Source organism: Phyllostomus discolor, chromosome 2 (genome assembly GCF_004126475.2).
Source record: "Phyllostomus discolor isolate MPI-MPIP mPhyDis1 chromosome 2, mPhyDis1.pri.v3, whole genome shotgun sequence".
Classification (NCBI taxonomy): domain Eukaryota; kingdom Metazoa; phylum Chordata; class Mammalia; order Chiroptera; family Phyllostomidae; genus Phyllostomus; species Phyllostomus discolor.
Genome location: NC_040904.2, coordinates 140167027 through 140194472, shown reverse-complemented (window position 1 = coordinate 140194472; position 27446 = coordinate 140167027). Strand labels below are relative to the sequence as shown.

The window sequence follows — 27446 nt, the reverse complement described above, 5'->3', positions numbered from 1 at the left end:
TTTTTTGTGTGTCAGAGTTTTATTTCCTTTTGTAATGTTTAAAAAATACATGCTTAAATAAAAAGAAATTAACTCTCAGCAAGGGGAAGTTGATGGTGATGGGAATTCACGGAAATAAGAATCATGTGAACATTTGCCACTAGCTCCTCTGGCACCCAGAGATCAAGGCCGTGGAACTTGTCAGGCTCCCAACCTCTTACAAATCTGTCAGACATGGACTGCATTCATTGACCTAGCCTAGTGTATAGGCCAAACACACATTCCAGTGTAACTTCTTTGATGAACAAGGCGAAAGTGAAATACAGGGTGGGCTAAAGTCTGGAATTAGGTATTAAAAAGCCTAATTCGGGGTAGGCTAGGGTGAAGAAAAGAAATCAAATTCAAATAAGATTCCCTCCAAATAGCTGAGTCTTTTTTTTTTTGCTAGATGTAAGCTAGCAGCAGTTAGCAAGGAAAAGGCAAGGGAAAGTAGAAAATTATGTACAAGAAGAAATCCATATGGAGTTTTAAGAACTTTCTTCTTTACGGAGCTCCTTCTGATGACCCTCAGCAGTGCCTTTGTGAGCTTGGACACTGATGATGTCACACCTTGACAACTTTTCACGGAGGTCTAAAATTGTTGTAGTGACTATATAATTACACTAGTGGCAATCCCTCCCTTTTCATTTGTCCTGGGATGTAGCCCATTGTTTCTTAAATTAGGAAATATGGTAACTTAAAAGTTTATTTGAATTTGCTAAAATTGATGAATCTTAAGACTTTTATATCAGTCAGGGTAGACTAAATTTTGCTGCAGGAATAAACAACCCTCAAATCTCCCAGGTTTAAAAAGCCCAGGCATGTGTCAATCATACAAGTTTACCTTGGGTTACCTGGGAGATTTGCTCCAGGTTGTCCATCTTCACTCAAGGATACAGGCTTATAGTTACCCCTTGGAATATCACTAGTTTTTGTGGCAGAAGAAAGAGTGAAGAAAATGTGGTGAGCACACTTTGGATCTTAAAGATGTCTTTGATTACTTCTGTGACTGTCATGGGCCAGAGCAAGCTATTTGGTCCTGCCTCATTTTATGGGTATGAAAGTACAGTCTTGTAAGTGCCTGGAGTGAGGACAGTGGAAATCATAGTGTACAGCAGGAATGATGATGACAGATTTATAGCAAATCTCTTTGTGATTGGAAGATTGTGTGTAGCCCTTTATTATAACTGTTCAGCAGCTTGAGGTTGATTTTGATGAGAAAAATAAATAAAAAGAAGCAAAAATTTTATGGCCTAATTTTTAGTTTCTGAAATCTGAGTTTAGATGTTGTCATAATTGTAAGAAATGCTCCTTTTTACTAGGTAAAAATTAAAAAGATGTTTTCAGCCCTGGTTGGTGTGGCTCAGGATTTGAGCCCTGGCCTGTGAACCAAATGGTGGCTGGTTCAATCCCCAGTCAGGGCACATGCCTGGGTTGATGGCCAGGTCTCTGGTTGGGGGTGTGTGAGAGGCAACCACACACTGATGTTTCTTTCCTCTTTCTCTCTTCCTTCCCCTTTCTCTAAAAATAAATAAATAAAATCTTTAAAAAAAGATGTTTTCATTTAATGAAAATATTTTCATTAATATTAGTTATACTGATTGTAAAGTTGATAGTTCAGTAAGACCAAGAGCCAGGCAATTTTGACCATTTTAATTCATATTTTATTTAAATATATTTAAATCACCTATTTAATACATAAATACACGTCCATAAAAATTAAGCCACACAGAAATAATTTATTAGATAAAAATATATAAACTATCCCTTTTCCATACTGTCCCTCGAATTTTTCTTAGAATTTATCACTCTTAATATTTTCTTGTCCATTTGTCTAGACTCCTTCTTGTCCTTTTGTACAACAGAGATTAACACACAAGCAACCTGCTTTAAAAAGTATGTTTTGGAGATACATGTCTTCTAAATTGCTGAACTACTTTTTTTGGTCATTAACGTGATATGAGAATGCCGGTTTCTCTCTACTCTTACCACACTGCTTATTTTACCTTTCTATTAGTCCAGTGGGGAAAAAGGCATTTCATTGTTGCTTTTGTTCATCTACTTGATTGTTGTTAAGGCTGAACATGACTTTTTATTGTTGTTTATTGACCATTATTGTCTTTTTCCTCTATGGATAGTGTCCTGAGATTCTTTGCCTATTGGATTTATTTTCTTATTGATTTTTAGGTATACTTTAAATATCATTGAAGTTGTAAATATATCTTTCACCTTGGTATTGATGTTAAAAATATGCCCTCCCCGCAGCTTTATGTTGTTTTCTATTTTATCTATCTGTATCTATCTATCTATCTATCTATCTATCTATCATCTATCTACTTTCCTAGCTGTTTACCTATCTATACACACACACACACACACACACACACACACACACAACTGAGTTTGAGATACAGGTGCTGAGTGGACTAGATTTCAGAATCCAAGTAAGGATCTCTGTTTACTCGTTAGTTCTGATTTTGGTTACTGGAGTCCTTCCTATGGCCTAATTTTTAGGGATCATTTAAGGGAGAAGAGGGGTTTTCAGGTGGAAATGGTACATAGGGTTTTTAGGCCCCGGGAAGTTATGTAGAGCCTGTTTCCATTCTACAGGCCTTAAAACTCCTAGAGGGTCACTCATGCAGAAGCACTTCCCATTTCAGAAAGTTAGACAGCAGGCTGTTAAACATTTGTCTGATGTGTATGAGTGTATGATTGTGTGTGTGAGGGGGGTTGCTTATGTCTCAATTATATATCTAAACATCCCTGGTCCATCCTTTAGTTCTACCTGCCTCTGATCTTAAAGTTATTTCAGAGTTTTATTTACTGATTTTTTTTAGTACATGCTTAGCCATTTTATTACATGCTTCATTAGGATTTATAGGTTTCTCATGAATGGATTCTGTAGTATGATTGTGTAAATTCTCCTACATCTCTATATTATTTTATTTTGATTTAACAGTGTGTAAAATGTCATGGAAATGTTTCTGGACCTTGAGAGCTTGTTTGTTCTAGCAGGGGAGTGCACTACTTGTACACTCTGGACCAAAGACTGGTCCTCTCCTCTAGTAGGGAAGGTCATCCTCTTCGACCAAGCACACAGCTTCAGGAGGGATGCACCTGGATCGGTGAGGGAGGAAGGGGACACCCCCCTAGCCAGCCAGATCAGCCCAGTCAACCCTGGTGATCAATGGGGTGACAGATGTCCCAGCCAGATCGCCCTCACATGCTATTTCTGTATTAATATACTCGGATCTACCATGTTTCTCATGACTTCTGGTCTTAGTCATTATGCTCCTGTCTGCTTTACATATTCCCCTAAATTTGCCACTGTCAATGGTGGTAGCACCATTTCTAGTGGTTCTGCTATTTTTATAAATTTAATTTCAGCTTTATGGGTTTTTTTTTTCTGTTTTTCAAGTGGGCCATACGATATATTTTAGGTTGCTTGCAATTTTCTGCAGAAGGAATTTTGGGCAAGAGTGTGGTAGGATAAAGAATATGAAATGTTTTATTTCTTTCCTCAATGGAATTAAAAGCTGAGTTTAAAGAGTTATTCACAAGACTCTATTGATGTAACATTCCAGGAGTTATATATAGAAACTATATAGCCCTGAAAAAGACTCTATTATCTATCTATCTATTTATCTATCTGTCTATCTATAAATATAAAATGCTAACACATATGGGACAAATGGAGTATCACGAATGAATGAGGACAGTGAGCATTAGCCAAAAAATGATGTCTGAAAAGTTGATAAACACATACAATTGTACTACCACACCACAATATGTATACACATGTATACCATGCAGTACATGTGTAATAGAAATATATATCATATTGCATATATATATATACAGGGATAAATTAATGGCACCTTGAAAAGACCAATTAAAAAAACAAGAGTAGAATTAATTATCTTAGAGGAAAAACTTGCAAAAGAAAATGATGTTTGTTTGACTACATAAAAATTTTAATTTTTTATGTCTTGAACACTATAGTTTAAAGTTAGTGAAACGATTTAGAAAATAACTTGTAACGATGTCAGACTTAAGTTTAATGTCATGTATAAAGTGCTTTAAAATATTGAGAAGATGGTGTACTTGGTACTAGTAATAAAAGAAACTAAAATGAAAACTATTTTTTACTTCTCAAGTTGGAGAAGACTGAGAATAATTTGTCTTTGGAGGAGTGTGATGAAATGGGTTTTCAGGTAGTGCTGATGGTTATACAAATCGATTCAATATTTCCAGAAAGCAATTTAATTATTTTATTTGTGTGTGTATGTGTTGTTTGGTTGTAGGAATCGAGCCTGCAAATATAATGAAAACAATGTGACCAATATTTCTCTACAAGAAACATCATCCTGGGGTAATTTAAAATAATGACAATAGTGTGAAAGGCAGTTTGAAACAGTGCAGGATTAAGTTAAATGATAGAAAGTCATTGCAAATTTAGATCATTTCCAAATAAGATAAAATACTGAAACATTAATTACCAAACATAAATTTATCCACTTTTTGCTGTCTTTAACAGAGGGATCTTACAGACCAAAGTAGATTTGGTCTGTTAGTAACACATGTTTTGTGCAGTGCTAAGATATTTTTTTTGTGTGAAAAAGCATGTGCTGTTAGAACTCATAAAAAATTATTTATGTCTGCTAATCCACAGAATGTTAATGTAAAAGACAGTTCATGATTGCTTAATTCTTAGTTTTCACTAGAAGTTGAGGTTCCCGAGGGTTAAGCATCCTAACTGATAATTTGTATAATTAAACCTATTCAAAATAATAAGAGGAACATCACTGTGTGCAAGGAAAGTAAAATGTATGTTGCAGTAAAAGAAGCTATGAGGAATGAAATACATGTTGTTTAGGGAAAATAAAGTAATTTTCTCTAAAGAGAGACTAAAAATAAAAACTGGACAAAATTTGAATATAAAAAAAGAAAGTTATAGAGGTTTATAAGAAAAGAATCTTTGGAGAGGAATTTATGTTTGGTCAAGCTGATTAAGATTGAAATAAATTTATTTAAACATCAAAACTACACTGGCACAAAATTAGAATTGGTCTTCTCTTTTTGTTGGAAGGACCAATTTTGTTGGACTTTTGATCTGATTTTGATAACAAATTGAAAGTTCCTTCACCTTTTACATAGCCTACCTAAAAACAAAGAGGTTGTACTTTGTCAGCATAATTTCTATGCTTCACGTTATCCCTGTGATTAAGTCTCTGATTACTTAAGTAAACCTAGTCTCTTTAATATTAAAGGAGCTAAGTTTTGCTGGCAATTATGTAATCTTCTGTATTCACCTTTGAAATCTTTTATTGTCATTTTGGTTGAATAGATGATTAGGGACTGATTGATTCATAATGACCTATGACCCTGTTTAGTCAAGTGTCCAGTCCTTTTCATATTCTTGATGAACTTCCCCAAATCAAATTCTAAATGAAGTCCTTCTAATTCTTAGCTTTGAGATTTTTAATAGGGTCCAGAAGATTTGTTCCCTCACATATAAAAGAGAAATATTACGTCAATTAGGCTTTCTTGATACGTTAGATTATATGGGGAGCATTGTCAAATGATGACTCACCTTCCTAGGTCCTACTGGATAGGTGAATATTATCAATATGTTAATGTATTGTAGAGATTATATAAAATTTATGTCAAGGAGGGAGAAAATTTCCCCTTATCCCTCTTGAGTTAATATGACTAGACTAATAAAATTGACTTAAAACAGATTAAAAGGGGAAAAACTGATTTAATTTTGTGCATATAGGAAGATAAGTGGATATTCATAGAGGAACTAAGAAAGCAGGAAGCTTTTTATATCTTTTTACACAAAGTAACAAAAATTTGTTGAGGGGTCAAAAAAAACAACTTAGGTTTAGGTGCTCATTTGTGAGGAATCTAAGCAAAGGATGCACTTGAGTAGTAAATTAGTAAAAAAAAAACAAGGTAGAAAGGTTAGTTTATACATGGTTCTTCTCAGCCTTGAATTCTCTGATTCTGTTGATAAGGATGTCTCTTTTGGTCTCCAGGTGCAGGGGGGCACCTTGCACAGGGATTTATTTCTTGCTTCCTGGAGACAAAGGATGGTTAAAGTGTCCTTGCATTGGCTGGTTTTCAATTAATTTTAGTTCAGAATAATCAATATTACAAAGTGGCATATTTTGGAGTTGCCTGCCCTATGCCTTAACATTCTAAAATTCTGGCTAATAATATCAGTCATAACTCCAGTTATTTTCTTATAATGAGTATGTTATAGAAATAAAATTTGTCAATTTAGTTGTGATCAACGCTTATCAGATCTTTAAGAACAGGCATTTTTAAGTTTTGTCATTTATAGAGAGTTACTGTTTTACTTTGATACCTCATTTTTAGAGGAATTCATGGAAAGGACTCTGACAAATATTTTAGAATAGAAGTTTCTGATAACTTTCAGATCATACCACTGAATTGGATTTAAGGAAACTTTTTATCTTAAGCTGTCTATGACTTACAGCAATTTGGTAAAGTATATCTTTCTCAACAAAGATGAAACAATCACTTTTTTACTCTACCTGATCCCTCTGGAATTCAGAAACTATCAAATAGCATTCTTCATTTTCAGAGCAATATTACATATTATTTGAGTTCAATAAGAATCTGTTCTCCTTGTAGAGAGGCTACTGCTTCTTCTGTGGCTATGATTCTATCCCAGAAAATAAATTATGCTGACCTGGGGAACCCCTTTTGAACTTTAGTCATAATGGCTGGGTCACTCATTTCACCGGTCAGGTGATTCGACAGGTCTCCGATGCTTCTACATCATTTTCCCTGTGCCTACTACCTTCAGATCTTTGGTTCAGTGAATCTCATTATCATAACTCATGACCTGTGTCCACTGTGATTCATTTTCACTTGTACTTGGCAGAAAAATCTATATGGGAGTTGCTTAAGTTCTCATCTACTTGGAAGGTATTACACAATCAGATTATTGGTTACATCTATTGCATTACCTAGTCAATCAGAGACTCAGCATTGATTATCACCCTTAAATTTATACATCACAGAATAAAACTAGAAATGCCAGGTGATGTCTCTGACAATGAAGGGACAAGATTTTCAAGAATTTTATTTCCACAATGGGGTCTTGGTACAAATGAATTTATAGTCAGAAATTTATCTAAAACTTTAGGGGCTATTACTGAGTCTATTGCCAAAGCCATGGCTGCGCTAGAAAAATCCATACATTTACTTGCTCAAGTTGTTTCAGATAACTGAATTGCTTTTGACTATATTCTAGCAGAACAAGGTTATATCTGTGTCACCACTGTGTACCTGAATAAATTCTTCAGGACTGATTGAAACACAATTGTACAAAAAAACAGAGAGTGAGCCCCCTAGTTATAGGTGCTTCTACAGTGCTTTTGGTCTTTTGACCTGTTTAGACGGGATGGTCTCGTGGTTTAGAATTATTCTACAATTTGGAATCAGTGTCCTGTTTTTAATTTTAGGACTAATTGCTGTTATTAAACCCTAAATCAACTGTCTTTCACAGTGCTATAAGAAGTCTACAAGAGTAATGGAAGCACAGCATTTTGAATTGATTTCTAATACATACAGGCCCTTCGGTGGACATTTAAAAGACAAGATTGAAAACGATTTGAACACCTATGCTGAACTTTGCTAGCTTTTGCTTATTTCATAGGACTGGATGACAGGCCTTCCTCTGCTGTGGCACACTTGCTGCTCTGAGGTGGCTTAGAGACTCCCAAGAACACCACTTTCCCTCCTGCGTGGGATATGACGTACCAGGAATGAGCATTCCTGACAATAGGGGATCACAATGTGAAAAGAGGAGAAAATTGAGAAAATACACTCTGATTGACAAGTGATGCTTTTGAAAAAAAATACCTTGATCAAAAATGGAAAATGTGAAAATTAACATAAGCAGAGCCATTTTTAAATGGAACCGCAGCAGCCATTTCAGAAGAACTGCCTTCCATGTCCTGTTTCTGAACCTTTGAACTGGGCCAGACCCACCCACATTCCATGACACCAAGAATGAGAATTTCCTGATGACAGGACTGATGAAAGTGAAATGTTACCTAGTGACCACTTCACCTGATCAATCAATGAAGTACAAATACGAAATCTTTTAAAAACAACTTACCTCATCTTCCTTTTTTATTTCATAAAAACCATAATTCCCTCTTCTGTAATCTGGAAGCTATTTGAGTTTTACCTAAATCTGTTTACCCTGAAAATTGCAATTTTGGGATCCCAAATAAACACTTTGCCTCATGAATTGATTCTTGTATTGTAAGCTGACAAGATAGGCTGTGAGTCGGAGGTTGCCTGAAAATGATAATAATTTTGGACATCTTTTTTTCCAAGTATATGAAGCATGCTCACCAGCCTGCAGTGAGTGTGGAATGCTGCAGATGGCTCGTCGACACATGAGAAAAACATACACAGAGACAACCAGGTCCTGTGGGGAAGTAGGGATGGAACGGCCACTCTCTCTAGTGGGGAGTGTCCCATTTCCATTCCCAAGCAGATTTTTATTAAGAGTACAGACTTAATTTGTGGATTCACAGTCTGGCAGAAAAGATCAAAAGAAGTAGGTGACTTTCAAAGGTGCAGACAGAACCCCCGCTGTGATTCTGGGTAGAGTTTGGAGTTTTATCATTTGAAAGGACTACAGGGCTCAAAGGGCTAGTTTCGGATTCCTGTCTGTGCCTTCAAATTCTAATCTAATAACATCCTCCAGCAAACAGATCTCACAGGATCTTGCATATTCTATGTCCCAGGCCTGATTACCCTAGGGGTCTACCGTCTCTGGTCTGGGCTGCATTGCCCCTGCTATTTACGATGGCCTGAGTCAGGCAGATAAGACAAAGGCAGCCAGGAGACTTGGATTTCTCACATCTAAGAACAAGGACTCAGGCTTTGACAAAGCCGAGGGGGCAGGGGTTGATGTCCACCACCCCTCCATTTCCACAGCCCCAAGTCTCTTCCCTGAGGCCTCCTCATGATCATTCCTGTCTTAGGCGATTCCCTCTGTGGGAAATCTTACCCATCATTGGCTAACTAATCAATCCTAGGAGGCCAGGCACAGAACACGCAGCATTCATGCCAGGGGAATAAGTTTTGTCTCCTTAGTGGCTCCTGGTCCGGAGGTCTCTCAACTCAGTCTAAGTCACAGGGGGTTACAGCTTCCTGAGACCAGGTAGGGTGGTCCCCAACAAGTATAAATGTTCAGTGGACTATGGGCTATAAGTGTACGAGAAAGGAGATTAGGGCTAAAGCCAATGGCGGAGGTTGAAACCACAGGAGTGTAGAGATCACTTAGAGAAAGTATGTAGAGTGAACAAAGGAATGGATATAGAATGTTCAATTTACTGTCAATTAAAATGTTGGCAAAGGAAGAAGATTCCATGAAAGATATTGTTGGTTTGCAGACCAACCCCCTGCACAGAGAAGGCAATAAGAAACCAAGAAAGAGGCAGGCCATTCCAGATTGGTAGGTAGCAGATTTAATAAGCAAGGCAACTTACATCCCAGGTTTGTCTTTGGTGGCTGCAAGATGAGTAGATCTCTGCATCCACCCACTAGAATCTTAAACATTTATATAGAGGTCTTAACTGGATTCAGTCATATATTCAATCCAAATAGTCTCAACAACACCTTACTCAAGGTTATGTCTTTGGAGAGGCTGCTAGTTTGGAATAGTAGGTGCTATGTACACTGCAAAGATGGGGGAAGAGTGAGAAGCCTCCGAATGTCTGGGTTGAGCTGAAGGTGAATTATAAAGTAAATTTTCCATGAATATTTGGAACTGAAAGTGCCCCTTTCTGTGACATGTCAAAACATGATTGAATATTGAGCACAAAAAAGTGGTAGAGTAGAAGTTGTAGATAAAGGAAAAAAGAAAAATGACATCAAGATACGTTCCAGCAACTCAACCTTCATGTGTCTGAAATGCAATCTTTTCAGAAACAATACAAATATAACAACAAAAAAGTGCATAGGGATATCTCGTAGGAAACTTATATAACATCTTTTCTTATTTTTGCTACAGATATTGAGTAAACTTTACTTTTTCTTGATGAATTAGTTAATTATGGCTATAATTATGCTGCATATCAAGTAACCATAAAATCTCCCCATCATGAAAAGCAGTTATGTCCATGTATGTGTAGATTGTCATGGGATCAGCTGATCTAGGATGTGTGTAACTGAAAACGTTACTCTAAAACATATCAGGCTGGGTTGAGCTTTCTGCTTCTTGTGGGCTCTGTCCCCACCTGCAAATGTTTTTTTTTTTTTTCTGGGCTCCAGGCTGAGAAGGAGGCAGCAGTAACATTTGGAGGCTCCTCTGGAGAAAGCACAGGTGAGGAGAAGCAAGGCTAGTGTCCAAGTGCTTTCAGGCCTCTGCTTGCGTTGTGCCTGCTGATTAAATAAAGCAAGTCACATGGATAAGCCAAAACCAAGGGAATTATTCTTTATAGGAGGTGGGGGTGTGGGGGAAGAGACAATGTTTTTGAACAAATATTGGATCTCTCACCCTGGGTAATTCAGAATCATTATGTTAATTACTTCTTGTGCTATGCTGTAAGGTAGTCATAGCCAGTGTTATTGAAGTATTTAGTGTTATTTGATTGTGATGAAATCATCCCTCCTCCTGCTGCCTTCTGAATCTATTACTACTTAATGCTGCCACTGTGTCTATAGCTGTTCTTAATTCCTGCTTAATTTCACACAAGACTCTTTGAGTAAAGACCTGACAGTGATACTCAGCTACTTAACAGGAATTTTCTTGTTTCTTCAATATTTTTTTCCTGTTATTTGGTGGTGTTATAATGTTTGTTTGTCTGACAAATGGACTATTATTATGCTGTGTTTTTACTCTAATCCCTTCCTCCTCAAAAAGTGGTAAAAATTTAGTCTTTTCTTTTCATAAAAATGAGTTGTATTTTCTTAAAAATGTATTTCCATTCATCTACATGATGTCTGTATTTTCAAAGGAAGGTATTGATCAATTAGGGGAAAAGTACTGAATTGCAAAATTTCATAAAAATTAAAATTTTATATGCAATGCATTCTTTATTAAAATTACAAAGCATTTCCAACATGTGGAAAGAGATTATATATTTTTTATGTAATTGCAGACATCATATTTCATTGAAACTAATATAGTATGTCTGTCTATCCATATAGATATCTTTCAAAGGAGACTTGAATTTTCCAGTAAGTCTGGCTTTTTCTTTTTTCTTTTTTGCAGCAGCTGCCCAAGCTTCAGCCATACATTTATCATTTGCTCTCTCAGCCTATTGCATCTGTGCTGCACTTTCGTCCAATTCATTTTATTGATGTAGATTATTTTATTTCTCTATACTCTAGTTTCATCCTACACAATAAAATCCACAAAGATGTCACCTGGAAGAGTGAGGTATTTTTTTTAGTGTACATAAAAGTAAATACATAATCATTAAAGTCAAAATGTCACTTCTGTACCATCTTACACATCTAGTTTATACGATCTTTACCTGGCATAACACACACAGGAAAGCACTGTTGTAAGTGTAGTGCTGCCAAGCTAGAAATGCACAAATCTAGTTGAGTATCAGTGACTTTTGAAGAGTCATTCACTTTTACCTTCCAATTATTTTTCAGGTTTGTGGAAGGAATGCTTAACATTTGTTATAATGCCGTTGATCGTCATATTGAAAATGGTCAAGGAGATAAGATTGCGATCATCTATGACAGTCCTGTTACAAACACTAAGGCGACTATCACCTACAAAGAAGTCCTGGAGCAGGTAATACCATGAGTTTCCTGTACATGTCATTTGGAAGTCACACAGAAGTTCTTTACATAGCATACATTATCATTGTAAAGCCTTTGATTCTCTTAATACATTGACAAGTTACCATATTTTTCTTCTGATGCACAGTGGAAATAGAGGTGTGCTAACTCATTGAAAGTGTTTTTATTCCTTAAATTTATATTTTATGGTGCTGGAAATCTCTAAGAATATGTTTAAGTCCTTTGTGGCCTTTGTTTTTCATCTCTCTTGCCATCACTTCTTCCAGCCATTCTAAATTTATCTTTTATACTATTGAAGCTATCTCCCAGCTTACCTCTTATGTCAGATCATCACTTAAACTGACACCAGATATTTTTTTTCTTAAGAAACAACATATTACTCCGCCCTACCTAGATTTTTTTTCTTAAAAATCGCTGTTACTCAGAGAATAAAATGGTGACTACTGTGACCTATATGATGCTTTGGATTCTGATCATGGCATTGCTCAGTTTTATTTCCCAATGTCTGTGGCCCTGAACACAATGATTTTTTCACCCTGGGTGTCCTGTCACTCCCTTAGGCACTCTTGGCCCTTTGTAGCTCTTTGCCTGTGTTCATTCCTTACCCTCATTTACTTTCTTTGTTTTTTTTTCTCTCACCTGTGTAGTTTGTGTGCAAATTGTGGTATTGACAAATGAATTATGAGATTTTCTTTTAACATTAGGGTAAGAAGGGGGTTTCAGAAGCAATTACAACAGCATTTGAGCATTGTGGACGATGGGAGGGCTAGTCTAGCTGTGTGGGGCACTTACCATATTCCCCCAGGTACAATGTGCAACCTTATTTTTCCCTCAAAAATTTGCACATAAAGTGTGCATTATGCATGGTAAAATATGGTATCTACATCTGATTTAAAGGGAGATGTTAGTGTGGACTGGGGTTTGTCAACCTTGACACTACTGACCTTTTAAGTGAGAAAATTCTTCGTAGTGGGGTGCTGTTGTAGTAGCATCCCCCTTCTCCACTCATTAGATGCCAGCAGCAGCATGCCTCTCCCAGTTGTGATCGTTAATGACGCCAGATGTTGCTAAATGTCCCCTGGGTGGCACAATCACCATTAGTTGAGAACTACTGGTTGAACAGAATCTGTTCTACTAGGATTTGCAAGCACTTGTCCTTAAATTAAGGCTCTTTGAATTGCAGTTTTTCTTTTGCTTTTTAAATATATTTTTAGAAAGTTTGTTCAACTCTCCCTGACTCTCTGAAATTAATATCCTTTTGCAACAGCAATGTTCCTGTTTAACCTTCTGAGAGAATACGAGAACGGCAACTGAGACAAAACAATGAGCTCCCCAATCCTGAGTTCTTGCAAATAATCATGAGAAAAAACAGAAGCCGATTTTGCTCAGGTCAGATAACAATCCCAGCCTCAGTTGATTTAAATGTTGAAGAATTTATGAAAAGGGAAGACTGAACAACCAAACTCAGAAAAATGGCACACCCCAAAGAAGGAACAGCGATGCGGGTTAGAAGAACCCACAGATTTTCTAGTAACTAGACTTGCTGACTTGAATCAATGTCCTATAGATTGACAGAGGAGGAACACCTAATTAGCCCGATGATTTAGGTTACATGCCTAAGGTACCAGGCAGTAGGGAAAAAATGTCTTGTCCTCTCTGAATTTCATCATAGGAACTGGGGCCCTGCCTCCTTGTAGGCCTCTAGTTAGGGAAATCCAACCTAATAAGAAGAGATAGCCCAAGACAGAACAACACAAAATAATTTTGAAAATATACTATTGGTAATTTATATTGTTCAGTAGGTAAGAGCTGTGTGTTTTCTCAGTAAATTATACCAAGAACTCATACTGGGGCTGAAGAGGATAGGCACTCTGTTACCGAGTGACTTTGCTGTCATCTGAAGCCCTGCCTTAATTAGAAAGCATGAATTTCTTGATAACCTGTTATACTCCATGTTTTATTTTAGGTTTGAATTTTCAGCTTTTAGGCAATGTTTATTCTTTCATTAAAAACTTGATCTTATTTAGGCATATTGTCACACTCTCATTTTATTAATATTAAAGCCCAAGATGCTGGGAAATCTTAATTGATATAAAGATTAGGAAGCTAATTTACATATTATAAAAATGGTCTCTATATCAACATATTATATTTGATACATAACCAAACAGCAGAGTCAAAGAAAAAACTTTAGAGAAACCTAAAATCTGGAGAGTTAAATAATGGTTATTGTTCTTTTCATCTTCTGTTTTCTTTTTAATCAAGTACATAAACATATATAATAAATATAAATCCACATTTGACTTAGAAGCTGTTTTGTTTCTCGTCTTGATTTCCTAATATTAAGTGTAGACTCAGACCCTTTTGAGGTTTGTCCTGGTTCATTGGTTTCACTTTAGCTTGTCATCAAAGTACTTAAAAGGTCTGTTTCTCTCACCTGCTGACAGTGTCTGATTCCCCAGGCTTTTCTTCTCCAAAGTAAAGGAAGAACTGTTAGGAAAGAGAGAGGCATTGTGTTCCACTTTGATTACTTTGGTTCCCTGTGGCCTTTATTTCATTAAGTAGAGAAGACAAAGAAAGATTTAATGGGTAATGCCTTCGCGAACAAACAGAAAGAAGTGCCTTTGTACTTTGCTTGTTTTAATCTCTCCTGCCTCATTTCTACTGGGAGTTTCTGGCTAGGTAAAATTTTAGTTAGCATTTCTTATTTAATTAGTGAACCAACTAATTTTAAGCTAAATTGTTTTACTGACATGAAAGAACTGGAGGTTTTACAGAATGATTCAAAGGTAGAGCTTTTTCACAAATTGCCATCTTTTGTGTGGATCTGATAAATTGAATAACTCTATAATTTTTGTAGAGAAATTTAAGCCTGGTTTAAAATCAATTATGCCACAAATATTTGTTTTATATGCCAATCCTTGTTGGGAATATAGGATACCAGGTAAATGGACCCACCCCTGATTTTCAAGGGACTAAACTACCATGTAAACACAGTAAAGAACATGTTGGGGGTAGTGTTATATTCTCTGAAAATGTGGGAAAGTACCCAGCTAGTGAGAGGCTGATGGTAGGAAGGCTTTCTGGAAGAGTCAATACCGGAAATTAGCCCAAATGCCCAAAAGTGGGAAGGAAAAAACTGTGGGGAGAGGGAGGTCTTGCAGAGAGAAGGAGCAGGTCCTACAGAGAGATAGTGAGGGAAGAGCGAAGCTAGTGCCCCTGCAGTGACTTTGGTGAGAAGAGTCACACAAGGGGTCAGGGAGAGATAGGGCTAGACTGAGCCATACTGGAGGACTGAGAGTGCCACACTGTGTGTTTGTATTTTATTCTGAGGGCCATGGAGAGGAAAGAACAAAATCCAACTCTGTGAGCTATGGCTCAGAGTGACCTGTTTCTGTGACCTACTCCTGTGACCTCTGCAGTGCTCTTCACTCCCCCGCTGCCCTGCCTCCCACAGTCAACTCCCCTGGCCTGCTCCACCCCCACCTGAGAGCTTTTGTACTCTCCAGCCCTCTGCTTGAAGTAGTTTAGTGCTGTTTTCTCTTGTAGAATAGTAAATTCCTTGAGGGCAGGGTTTTTTGTTTTGTTCCCAGAGAACAGTGCTTGGTACATAGTCAACATTTGTTGAATGATTGAGGAATGGATGAATGAAATACCATTTGAAATTTCTAGGTGACTCTAGTTTCCCTTATTACAGAAACTTATCTTTGAATTGTATCAATAATAGAACTCGATCTTTTCTCCAAGTAGATTTTAACTTAATATCTGGCAAGGATTTTAGATTATTTATATTTGTCTTGGTAGTTCAAAATAAATATTTCCTCCTTCAATTTTTCACATATATAACTCAGATCAGCATTCCAGGAGACATGTATGTGTTCATTGTGTTTCTCTTCTTAGCTTTCTTCAAGTTAGTAACCTCAGTGAAATAAAAGGTGTGTGTGTGAGAGTTTGTATATGTATATATAATATACATACAGTGTTTATCATTCTTAGAAACTCCTACATTGAGTTTATTTTCTCCATTTCTAATTTTACTTAGAATTTACCTTTATATATGGTAAATTTGTTTTACTTGTATGTAACGATTATATATTTTTGTATCTATTCACTAAATAAGAATATGATTCCCTAAAGGGCATTCATGAAAATATGTATACAGGGAAAATTGATGAAACTCAGTCTAAGCTGAATTTTTTTATTTAATTTAAACTGAAAATGTTTATTATCTCTATGAAAGGTAATTTTTGGAAATATAATTATTGCAGTGGTTGTAATTATGAAGGTTGAATAATTTAGAGGGGACAATTACTCTGAAATCTAGGGTCATGTCCCATAAGTTCTCCTGAACTCTGCCCTTTAAGATACTCTCTTCAAAGTGTAAATCTCATTGTCTCAGAAAGATGTCAGCGTGAGATAATATGATATTCATTTGTCAGTCACATCATTAGTATTTTCTCAAGCAAAAACCTAAAACAAAAACCAGATGATGCAGAAAGTCAGTCCTGCCAATGGTTGCCTTGTTAAAGCGAAAGGATACAACAGTGCCTATTAAGAGTTTCCTTTCCGTAAACTTCCGAAATAAGCAATACAAAGTCCGTTTGGGTTACTGTCAGCTCCACTAAAAACTGTAAGATAAGTTACCCTTTTCATGCTTGGTAAATAGGTGAGTGATGCTAGTATGAGAATGAACTTCTAATAGTTCATGTATAATTTTTTCCCTAATATGTAATTTTTTACAAACTTTTATTGAAGTATAATATATTCAGATTAGTGCATAGCTCATAAGTACAGTTTGTTGGATTTTCACAAATAGAACATGCCATGTGACAAGATCTGTCATATACCCAGAGACAGAATATTCCCAGTCCCCTATATCCCTGATTATACCTCCCTTCAGCCATTTTCTCCCTGCGCTCACATGATTATATCTACATATCAAAAGACCACTCATGATGGAGTTTACCTGCTTTCGAACTTTGAATAACTTGAATAATAGAATGTACTCTTTCCATCTGGCTTTTTTCACCGAACATTTTGTGTATGAGATTCTTTCATTTCACTGCGAGAGGCTGTAGTTTGATCACTTGGGTAATGACCGGTTTGTGCTACCACAAATGATGCTGCTGTGCATATGTTTGCACACTGGTGTTTGTGGCCATATAAGCAACTGGTTTTGGGAATGTGCTTAGGAGTAAGATGGACACTTCATGGAATGTGTGCAAGTTTGGTTTGCATAGATAGTGCCAAATAATTTTCCAGAGTGGTTGTACCAATTTATATCCCTCTTCTGGTGCATGAGCATGCTAGTTGTCAACACTTGGTATTGAGAATCTCAAGTTTTAATTTTGGCCTTTCTGATGAATATAGTGATGCTGTATTGTGGTTTAAAGTTGCTTTTCCCTAATGACTAATGAAGTTGAGCTCCTTTTCCTGTGCTTCTCACCATTTTTTGTTGTACTTTTCTTAAGGGCCCATTCAGATTTTTACGCATTTACTTTTCTATTGCAATTCTTACCATGTTAGCAAGCTGCGGGTGAAACTTTCTCACATTTCAATAAAATACCATATTATTCTCTGAAAACCTTAAGAAAAAATAAAGATGTTTTAATGTGAGTGTCGATTAGGTGGCTTTAAGAATCTAAAGCTGAGAAGAGAGCCTTCCCTATTTTAAATATAACTAATGATAAAATCTACACTTTACTTATCTCTACTAGTCTTTCTTTGGAGGGATATTGGGAAGCAGATGTTCTCTGGTAGAATAACTTAAAGCAGGAAGCATGAGCCCAGTATTTAAGGCTAGAAATGACCTACTCAGAAGGCTGCTGCACTACTACTGTTCACAATAAAAGGCTCTAGGTATGTTTATTTTGAGTGGTCTTTCTCAACCTTATTTTCCCATAAGCCTCACTATTTTTGTGATTTATTTTGTATAATACAAGGGTGCATCATGAGTTTTAGCAGAAGCACTTATATTTAATTTGAAATGAAAGATGAGTATATACCAACTAATGATTTATTTTTTTAGTCAAAATTGTAACTGGAACCTTATTTTGAATTACTTTTAGAGTCAATAAAATTTAAGTTAGATTCTGAGAGTACTCCATGTAAAGAATATAAATATTAGATCAATTTAATAGATAATATAGGAAGAAATTAATTAAATAAAAAATTCATTTTAGTATTTCCTAGGTTCTTTTTTTGTTAGAGCCATGTATTCAAAACTAAAAAGGTCTAAGGATAATTTTTACATCAACTCAAAACAACAGCAATGTAACCAACTCTTTAGAATTTGAAATCTCAGCCAGATTTTTAGAAATGGTGTGGTTTCTGAAATCAAGATGGCTGCCTGAAGTGGAAACTCACTTCTTTTCTTTGCTCCCTATTCCATAAGCTATTTGCTTTGAAGTCCAGAAGTCTTTACTTGCACCTTTCATATGTAGTTTACTTTTGCTTTTTATTTTATTCATTAGTGTACTTACATTACTAGTGTGCCTATTTATTAGTATACGTCTCAACTGAAGTAAATACATCTTGAGAATAGAGGTTATATTATACTTATTTATTTTGCCTACGCAGTGACTAATACGGACCTCGTAGTATAAGCTCATGTTATATATTGAGTTTATAAGAAGAACATTCACTAACTCATTCATTAAAAAGTGAATAAAAGTATAATTTTTGTTTACAGGATATCATTATTTCCAAATATATCACTTGTATCCTCTACATTGTGATAATTTTTTACATTGCAGAATTTTAATTTAACTTTTTATTCTTTTTTAATTTTCACCTAAGATTTTTAGAGAGAGAGGATGGGAGAGAGAAAGAGAGAGACTGAGAGAGACAGAGAGAGAGAGGGAGAGAGAATACTGATGTGAGAGAGAAACATCAATCGGTTGCCTCCTGTATATGCCCGACCAGGGATTGGACTCAAAACCTAGGCATGTGCCCTAACTGGGAATTGAACCCTCAGCCTTTCAGTGTATGAGACCACACTCCAATCAATCTAGCCACACAGCCAGGGCAGGAAATTTTTATTTTTTAATAGGGTGAGAATCTTTCTTGTTTTAATGCATTGCCTGACTATAAAAGTTTATATCCTGCCTTACCTAAAGCTCTACTTAAATTTACCTTACTTGTTCAATCTTAGAAACCTGGACATCTGGCCCATGGCTTTTATTCTTACATATGTTTAATTAATTTGTTATTATTCATTAGTAGGTATTTATTACATGACTTGTCTTATCTTCAAGTTGGTTAGATGGTAACATTTACAAAATTAACACAACGAATTCAGTAGATCATCTGGCTTTGAATTTAATTTGTTGGACTGGAATAATGATGGCATTAAATTTATTTATTCAAAGCATATTGTTAGTGTTACAGAACAAAAGTGTGGTTTGGCTGTCTGTTGTCGAACACAGGCGTACTCCAAAGACAAAATTTGGCGGGGAAGGGAAAAGGTCTATTAAAATGTTGTATAATTTGGGGATTGGGAGACTCCCAGATCCAGGCCTGTTTCTTCAGCAAAATATAGGGTAAAACCCATTTGTTCCCCCCAAAACTGAAACACAAAATCATGCCCAGAAATCCTATGCCATCTTTATCTGCCCTTTTTGGAGCCCAAGGCTGCTAAGCAGACATCTTTCCAGGCTCAGGCTTCTCTGTGGAGTGTGCATGCAGGACTGGTGCCACCATCGCAGTTCTGTGGCTTCCCGGCTTCCAGCCCTGGGGGCCTGGGACCTGGGACCTGCCGCCTGGCCACACAGCTTTCAGGGACCATTGGCCATGACTGCTCCAGCTCTCGACAGGGCAAGCAAGGGTAATAAAAGGTTGCGTGTTTTCCCTGTTCTTCCATTTAAATCTAGTGACTCCAAATTTCAGGCACTTTGGAAGGGGTCAGCTCCCCAGCCAATCCTGTTCTTTTCCCAGGCTAGACTGGCAGGTTAGCACCTCCCCCTGCCACCACGTTCTGGGAGGGAGTAGGAGGGCTTTTCCCTTTGTCAGACACCCTTGCCAGCCTCCTGCGGACTCTGTACAGATCTCTCTTCTGTGGCATCTCTGCCTGGGGCCAGGGAAATCTGCTCCCATGTGCCACACTAGCAGCTGCTTGTCCCCCGCAACACCCCCCACCCCACCTTGTGTGTTTCCTGTGAACCCTCCCTCACTGGGGGCGGGGGGCCTGGCCAGGCACCAGTATCATTAGGACACCTAACATGTATCTGGTACTACTATGGTTACCAGGGATCACAGTAGTGGACAGTATAGTCTTTGCTCACAGGAAAATGCCATTTTAATGGGGGAGGTATAAGTAAAAACATAACACAATATAACTGAAAAAATATGTAAGGCTACAGAGTGACTGGGGCTGCCATTTTAACTAGGTTTGTCAGGGAACACTACTTGCCTTTGAAGAGATGATCTAGTGACATAGACCCAGAAGATGACTGGGAGTGAACCATGTGAACATTTGAGTGAAAGCTATTACTAGGGGGAAGTCCTGGAGCAAGAATATACTTGGGCCATTGGAGAGAGCCTGGAGGCCAGGGATGAGAGGAGAGTGGTAGAAGATGGGATTGGGAGAATGTCCAAGAGTCAGATCATGTTGGACCTTGCAAGCCAAAGTAAAGACTATGTTTTATTCTAAGTATAATGGGAAGCACTATCTTGTTGAAGAAATCACTTTGGCTTCTCTGAAGAAAAAAAGACTGTAGTGGGCAGGATTGTAAACAGGGAGATGACAAATGATCCAGGAGAAAAATGAATAGGCACCACTTAGCTAAAATCCCCTTAGCAGTAGCAGCAGCATTTGCTTGCCTGCGTGCAATTAAAGGGTGGCATGTGGTGTGTGCCATGTGGAAACTATTCCTTGTATGTGTCTCCTCTTGGATCTCTGACTATACCTACTGGGTTTGAAGAAGTCTGACTCTGCCAATCATAGAGCAACTACCTATAAATACCTGGTTTGCTCCCCATCTTTTGCAGTGCTTTTAATGTTGTACTCCAAGGGAAGGTTTCTGTATAATTTTCACATAGGATCCTAGGAAAAGTGCTTTAGTTCTCTTTCTTTCAGTTGTATTATGTAAAAAATCTACTTGGACGATTGTCATCATTTACAATTGCCCAATGACTGATATATTTTTCTAAAAATTCTTAAATGTTAGGTTGAAGGCTAAGCTGCTAAAATTAATATACCAATAATATAGTGGTTAAAGATTTTGAAAATACATTTCTCATCCAAAGATTTTGAGGTTCAGTTTGGCACAACCCAGAAAAAATCTTATTGTCCCTTCATCCACCAGTTCATTGCCCTCATCTTCACCTTTGAAGCTCAAACAGAGGGACACATGTCCCAACACTTGAGATGGTGGAAGAAGATGCAGAGAATTAGACATGCTGTTTTAAGGTCTATACTCGGAAATGTTATATGTGACCTGCCAGCACATCCCATTTGGCCATCAGCTGCAAGGAAGCCTGGGAAGTCTAGTATAGCTGGATGAATTTTTATGAACATTCAGGAGTTTCTACCACAAATATTTTTACATTCTATTGGTAAAATAAATACCAGAATTTATATATAAATGAGTGTAAACCATTAATGACAATATATAATGAGTCCAGAGAAACAAATAAAAGCTAGAAATAAAGTCTCATAGGTAGCATGCTAGAGATAGAGAAGGAAGATATCTTCAGCGATATGTATTCCTCAGACATACATGGAATATTTAAGGTGTATCATTTACTGTATTAGGCAGTGGGGACGGAAGGGGAATAAGACATAGTTTCTGCATTCAGGTAATTCATAGTGCACCTGGTGAGAAAAAGACAAGACCAAATGTGTAACAAAATAGCAAGAAAGCTTTGTGCCTTTGTAGCACCGAGGAAGAGGGGACCAGCCTGGCCCTGGCAGGCCAGAGAAGGTTTTGCTGAGGAAGTGGTACATTAGCTGAGTCATGAGAGAAAGATGGGCATATGTGCTGTGGACATGGGTGGTCTCTTTATGGGTGTCCTCGAAGGACTGCAGCAGATGTGTTTGTTCAGGAGTTGGATCCGAAGTCGTTAATGATGCTGGTGGGTAAAGTATTGTTGAAGGGTGAAGGCAGTTTTTAAATTCAAGGAAGAATAGAATAGGAAAAAAATTGTTCCTACAAGTAGAAATGGGAGGAATTGATAACAATTATTCTTTATCTGTTGACTAGCACCTGTACCTGTTACATAGTTATCAACTTTAGGACAGCTGAACGCATCAACACTTTTAGTTTCTGACTTTGATCATGTATGAAATTGCGAAATTATTTGACCTGACATGTTTTTATAGCTAGTAGAGGATAAAGCTAATTAACATAAATTGAAGACATTGAGTGGCTCTAGTGATGTAATAAAGATATGAGGATAGACTCATATTTTGAGTCTATGAAACAAAATATTTTCTTTTTTTAAAAAATTAATTTATTGTTCATACTATTGAAACAGATATTTTTCATATAAAACTTTTGAAATCAATAAATTTGTAGATATTTATTGTGATGCTATAACATTATTTTAATTCATTTGGCAGTTTTATGCTCACATATGGGCACTTGTAATAGTTAAGTAAAATAAATTTAAATAAATCAATGAAAGGTTGCATTTGATAGAATTGTTGTCAAGATTAGAGAACTGGGAAGTTGATTATTCATTTTTTCATGCCATACTTGATTTAAGATAATTTCATTTCCACTATACAACTGAATTACATTAACTTCATTATATATAGTTTTTGTGGGAGATTTGACCTACTTATGAATATTTATGATAAATTCTTGATATACATGATTTATGTTTGCTTTGCTTATTAGTTACTAGTATATGCATTATTTTTGTGAATTTTTCATTTTTAAAAATGTGTGTGGCTCCTTTTGTTGAGTGACGTTCATGCCATTCGAACAGACTCAACTGCTGCAGTGATCTCATGTCCTTGTGCCCCTCCCGGGTATTTATCACGTTCTCTCCGAGCTCTTTGTACAGATGGATTGACTTTCAGGATATACTGGCCGACAATGCCATAAAGGTTTACAGGAGCACAGCTGAATGCTGGGAAGTGTGGTTGATGTAGCCAGAATAGTTATGTTTTACTGTCTGTAAAAATGCCAGAGGTGTTTGTTTAATTAAAGCTTTGATTAAATGATCAGTACAGAATTAATCTAAATGATGCAGGTTCCGGCTGACAGCTCGTGCCTTTTCATATTTGCCTTACATTGTGAGGAAAATATGTGAGGAAATCTTAAAGAAACCATTTTTTCTCCAAAATTTGAGACTTACCAACACTTTGTAAAGGAAAAACATTCTTACATAGTTTTTGTACTGACAAATTATTTTTATTTCACTGTATAGTTAAAACTAGGCCTTCATACTGTCTTTAAACTCAATACATATACAAAGCCATGTCTGATTTATGAACAGGTTCAAAGCAAATCTACAAAGTCAGTTAAGCTCAAATTGGCAATGTTAATTTTATATAATGAGTGACATTTTGCTGAAATAAATGACATTGTAAAGTGCTTATGGTTCTGAGTACTGTGGTTGTATGTCATTTAAATTTGGCAACATGTGTCTGTGATGTCTCAAATCTCTGCTCATAGGAATACTTGGATTTTCAAGCCTTTTACTATACAATGCACTGGGACATCATCTGGTTTTTATATGAGATCACATGAGATTATATGAGATTATAAAAACAAATGCAAAAATACAGTGGAATTGTATGTGTGCCAAATAAATCAGAATATGCTGTGTTTGTTTTTTAAATTGGCATCAAAATGAAAACACAAAGTTTAAAAGTTCTCATAGAGAACTCATGAGCCCTGAAAATATCTCCACACACCCCAGATTCAGAAACACTGTGCTAAACAATTTATTAGATGAAGTGAAAGTCTTTAATTGACAGCATGAGCTACTGCTACTTTGAAAAGAATATTCTCCATAAGCCATTTGATGTGGTGTTTATAGCAGCCATAATGCAATTGTTTTAAAATAATAACTGTTTTACATTTTGTATAAAATGTTTTACATTTTATTACTGTACAAATAAGTATGTAGGGAAATAATTACCACAGTCTTTATGTTTATTGAAGGAATACAGACATATCTAGATGACTTACATGAATGTGTACTGAACTGAATGTTCTTTACTAATAGTTTGTAGTAGATTCTGTAACTCTTTACATATAAATTTAGAAAAATTTGCATGTTAACCATATTATGCTTGATTTTTAATGATATCTACATAAACAAATTTAAACGCAAAATTGTGAAAAGTGACTTCTCCAGTAGCTGAATTTTCTGTTTTATTTTAGTTCAGATGGGTTATATATTTTTAAAAAACTAATAAAACTTGCTTCAGGAGTTGGAATATTTTATTTAGAAACACTCTAGGAAGCATACAGAAAGTAATCAATTTTGAACTGAGCAGTGTTTTAAAATTCATTTGAGAACTCTTTAATTGGAATTTGTACTATATTTCCCATCTATCTATGAATAGAACTTTTCTGAGTGGTGCTTGGTTTCCAATCTAGCCACCAAACTGCTTAACACATGACATCGCTGAAATACAGTGCATGAACAGTGAAAAGTAATAAAGTTAATATTCCTGCAATGCCTCATACTAAGGGAAGGAAATAAAGTGAATTCAAATTATGAATTATTTGGAAATATTGGTGCTCAAGAAAACCAGGTTCAACTAGAGGGAAGTGCAGAGACAGATAGAGACCAATGAAGAAGTTTGGAGAGGTCTTCCCAAGCATTTCAAAGAGTGATAGAAACTGTTACTGTGGAGGAGGAAAGTGGAGGTGGTCTGTGAGAAAGAGGTTGCCTGAGGTGGGGTAAGCTGAGTGGGGTAAACAGAGGAAGGAAAGTTGCATATCATAGCGTGGTTTCCCAACGAGAAAAGGAGGACATTGTGAGAATCAGCTGGGCACAGATGCATGACGTAACCATGGAGTTTGGCCTTTCTAGTAGATGGATGTGGGGAAAGAGTAAACAATGTATTCGAATTGAAGCTTATAACTTTCAGAATATCAATTTTATCTGGTATTCTTACACAATGTAAGAAAACTACATTTTCAGACAGCTTGTGAGTTTAGACACAATATCCACTGAAATAGTATAGTTTTAAATGATCCTGACTTTGTGTAGTTACCCCCAAAGGGTCCCTTCTGTTTTCACCTCTCTGCTTACACTGGTTAAACTCTTTAGTTTAACAACACAACTCTCTTGCTAATATCATCCCGCATCTTGCAGTTATTCAACTTACCTCCATGGCAGAACTCCAGACCTGGATCAACCCAGTTCTTTTTTTTTTTTTTTAAAGATTTTATTTATTTATTTTTAGGGAGGGAAGGAAGGGGGAGAGAGAGAGAGAGAGAGAGAGAGAGAAACATCATAATGTGCGATTGCTGGGGGCTATGGCCTGCAACCCAGGAATGTACCCTGGCTGGGAATCAAACCTGGGACACTTTGGTTCCTAGCCTGCGCTCAATCCACTGAGCTACGCCAGCCAGGGCTTCAACCCAGTTCTTGGCTGTCCTCCCTCCTGTATTTCAATCTGCTGAATCCCGTTTTAGAAAATGAGCACACTCCAGATATGGGTTTACTGTTTTCCAGTATTCACTGGGATGCCAATCCTGCATTTACATTTTTTCTTTAGCATTTCCTTAATATGTTTTTGTCTGCTCTCCAGAGGTTATTTTAAACTTCTGACCTTTTCACCCCCATGCCTCAAGCTTAACAGCGAAGATTAATTCAAACCAAGGAACCAACTTTGTGAATGGCATCACTTTCCAACCTGTTGCTAAAATCAAAAACCTGGATCCATTTCCCTTCCTCCCACTGCTTCCCTGCCTCCAGCAGTCACCCATTCCCGCACAGTTGGCACTAGGTAGTTCTCAAATCATGTCATTGCTTTTTATCTCCATTGTCACGATTCTGTTTCTGGGAATAATCATTGCATTGTAAGATATGGAAAGTGACTGTTTCTAGGGATTCGACACTTTAAAATTATTACACATTGTTCTTAGGATAAATCTATACTTAACAGGGCTTATCAAAGTTCTAAACGATATGTGATATTGTACCTCTTTAGACCTCCCTGGCCCAACTCACGACCTGCTTCTCCAGGATACTTGCTCTAGCCATTCTGAACTTCCTCTATTTTCTTTCTTTTTTTTTAATAATTATTTTATTGTTGTTCAAGAACAGTTGTCTGCATTTACCCACCACCACTACCCCTCACCCCCAGCCATCCACATTTCCCTCCCCTGCTTCAAACCCCCCTTGGTTTTGTCCATGTGTCCTTTATAGTTGTCCCTGAAAACCCTTCCCCCTCCCCACATTATCTTCTTCCAGCTCCCCTCTGGTTACTGTCAGATTGTTCCTAATTTAATGTCTCTGGTTATATTTTGCTTTGTTGATTAGGTTCCACTTAAAGGTGAGATCATATGGTATTTGTCCCTCACTACCTGGCTTATTTCACTTAGCATAATGCTCTCCAGTTCCATCTATGCTGCCGCAAAGGGTAGGAGCTCCTGCTTTCTTTCTGCTGCATAGTATTCTATATTCATATTTTATTGTTCATAGTTTTGATCCTCTTTTTCTTAAGTATGTCCCTGTCATATTTCATATAATAATGGTTCAATGATCATAAACTCGTTTAGTTTTTTTCTTGTCTGGGAAGCTCCTTAGCTGCCTTTCAATTCTAGGTGATAGCTTTGCTGGGTAGAGCAATCTTGGCTTGTAGGTCCCTGGTTTTCATGACTTTGAATATTTCTTTTTTTAAAATATATTTTATTGATTATGCTATTACAGTTGTCCCATTTCCCGCCTTCACTCCCCTCCACCCTGTATACCCTCTCCCACCCACTTCTCCCCCCCTTTAGTTCATGTCCATGTGTCATACTTATAAGTTCTTCAGCTTCTACATTTCTCATACTATTCTTACCCTCCCACTGTCTATTTCCTACCTACAAACTATGCTACTTATTCTCTGTACCTTTTCCCCCTCTCTCCTCCTCCCACTCCCCTGTTGCTAACCCTTCATATGATCTCCATTTCTGTGGTTCTGTTCCTGTTCTAGTTGTTTGCTTAGTTTCTTTTGGTTTTGCTTTAGGTGTGGTTGTTAATAATTGTGAGTTTGCTGTCCTTTTACTATACATGTTTTGTTTTTTAATCTTTTTTTAGTAAAGTCCCTTTAACATTTCATAAAATAAGGGCTTGGTGATGATGAACTACTTTAACTTGGTCTTATCTGAGAAGCACTTTATCTGCCCTTCCATTCTAAATGGAAGCTTTGCTGGATAGAGCAATCTTGGATGGAGGTCCTTGCCTTTCATGACTTGGAATACTTCGTTCCAGCCCCTTCTTGCCTGTAAGGTCTCTTTTGAGAAATCAGCTGACAGTCTGATGGGAACTCCTTTGTAGGTTACTGTCCCCTTGTCTCTTGCTGCTTCTAGGATTCTCTCCTTCATTTTTACCTTGGCTAATGTAATCATGATGTGCCTTGGTGTGTTTCTTCTTGGGTCCAACTTCTTTAGGACTCTCTGAGCTTCCTGGACTTCCTGGAAGTCTATTTCCTT

General features: G+C 36.9%; 1 protein-coding gene across 2 annotated transcripts in view; it reads left to right on the top strand.

Annotated features, from left to right (window-relative positions):
* ACSS3 (acyl-CoA synthetase short chain family member 3) overlaps positions 1–27446 on the top strand; it is a 169411-nt gene that overhangs the window by 27952 nt on the left and 114013 nt on the right. For both annotated transcript variants that reach the window (XM_036018634.1, XM_028532919.2), the window contains exon 2: positions 11683–11827. In XM_036018634.1, the coding sequence (XP_035874527.1) occupies positions 11683–11827 (145 nt within the window). The remainder of the gene's footprint in view (positions 1–11682; positions 11828–27446) is intronic.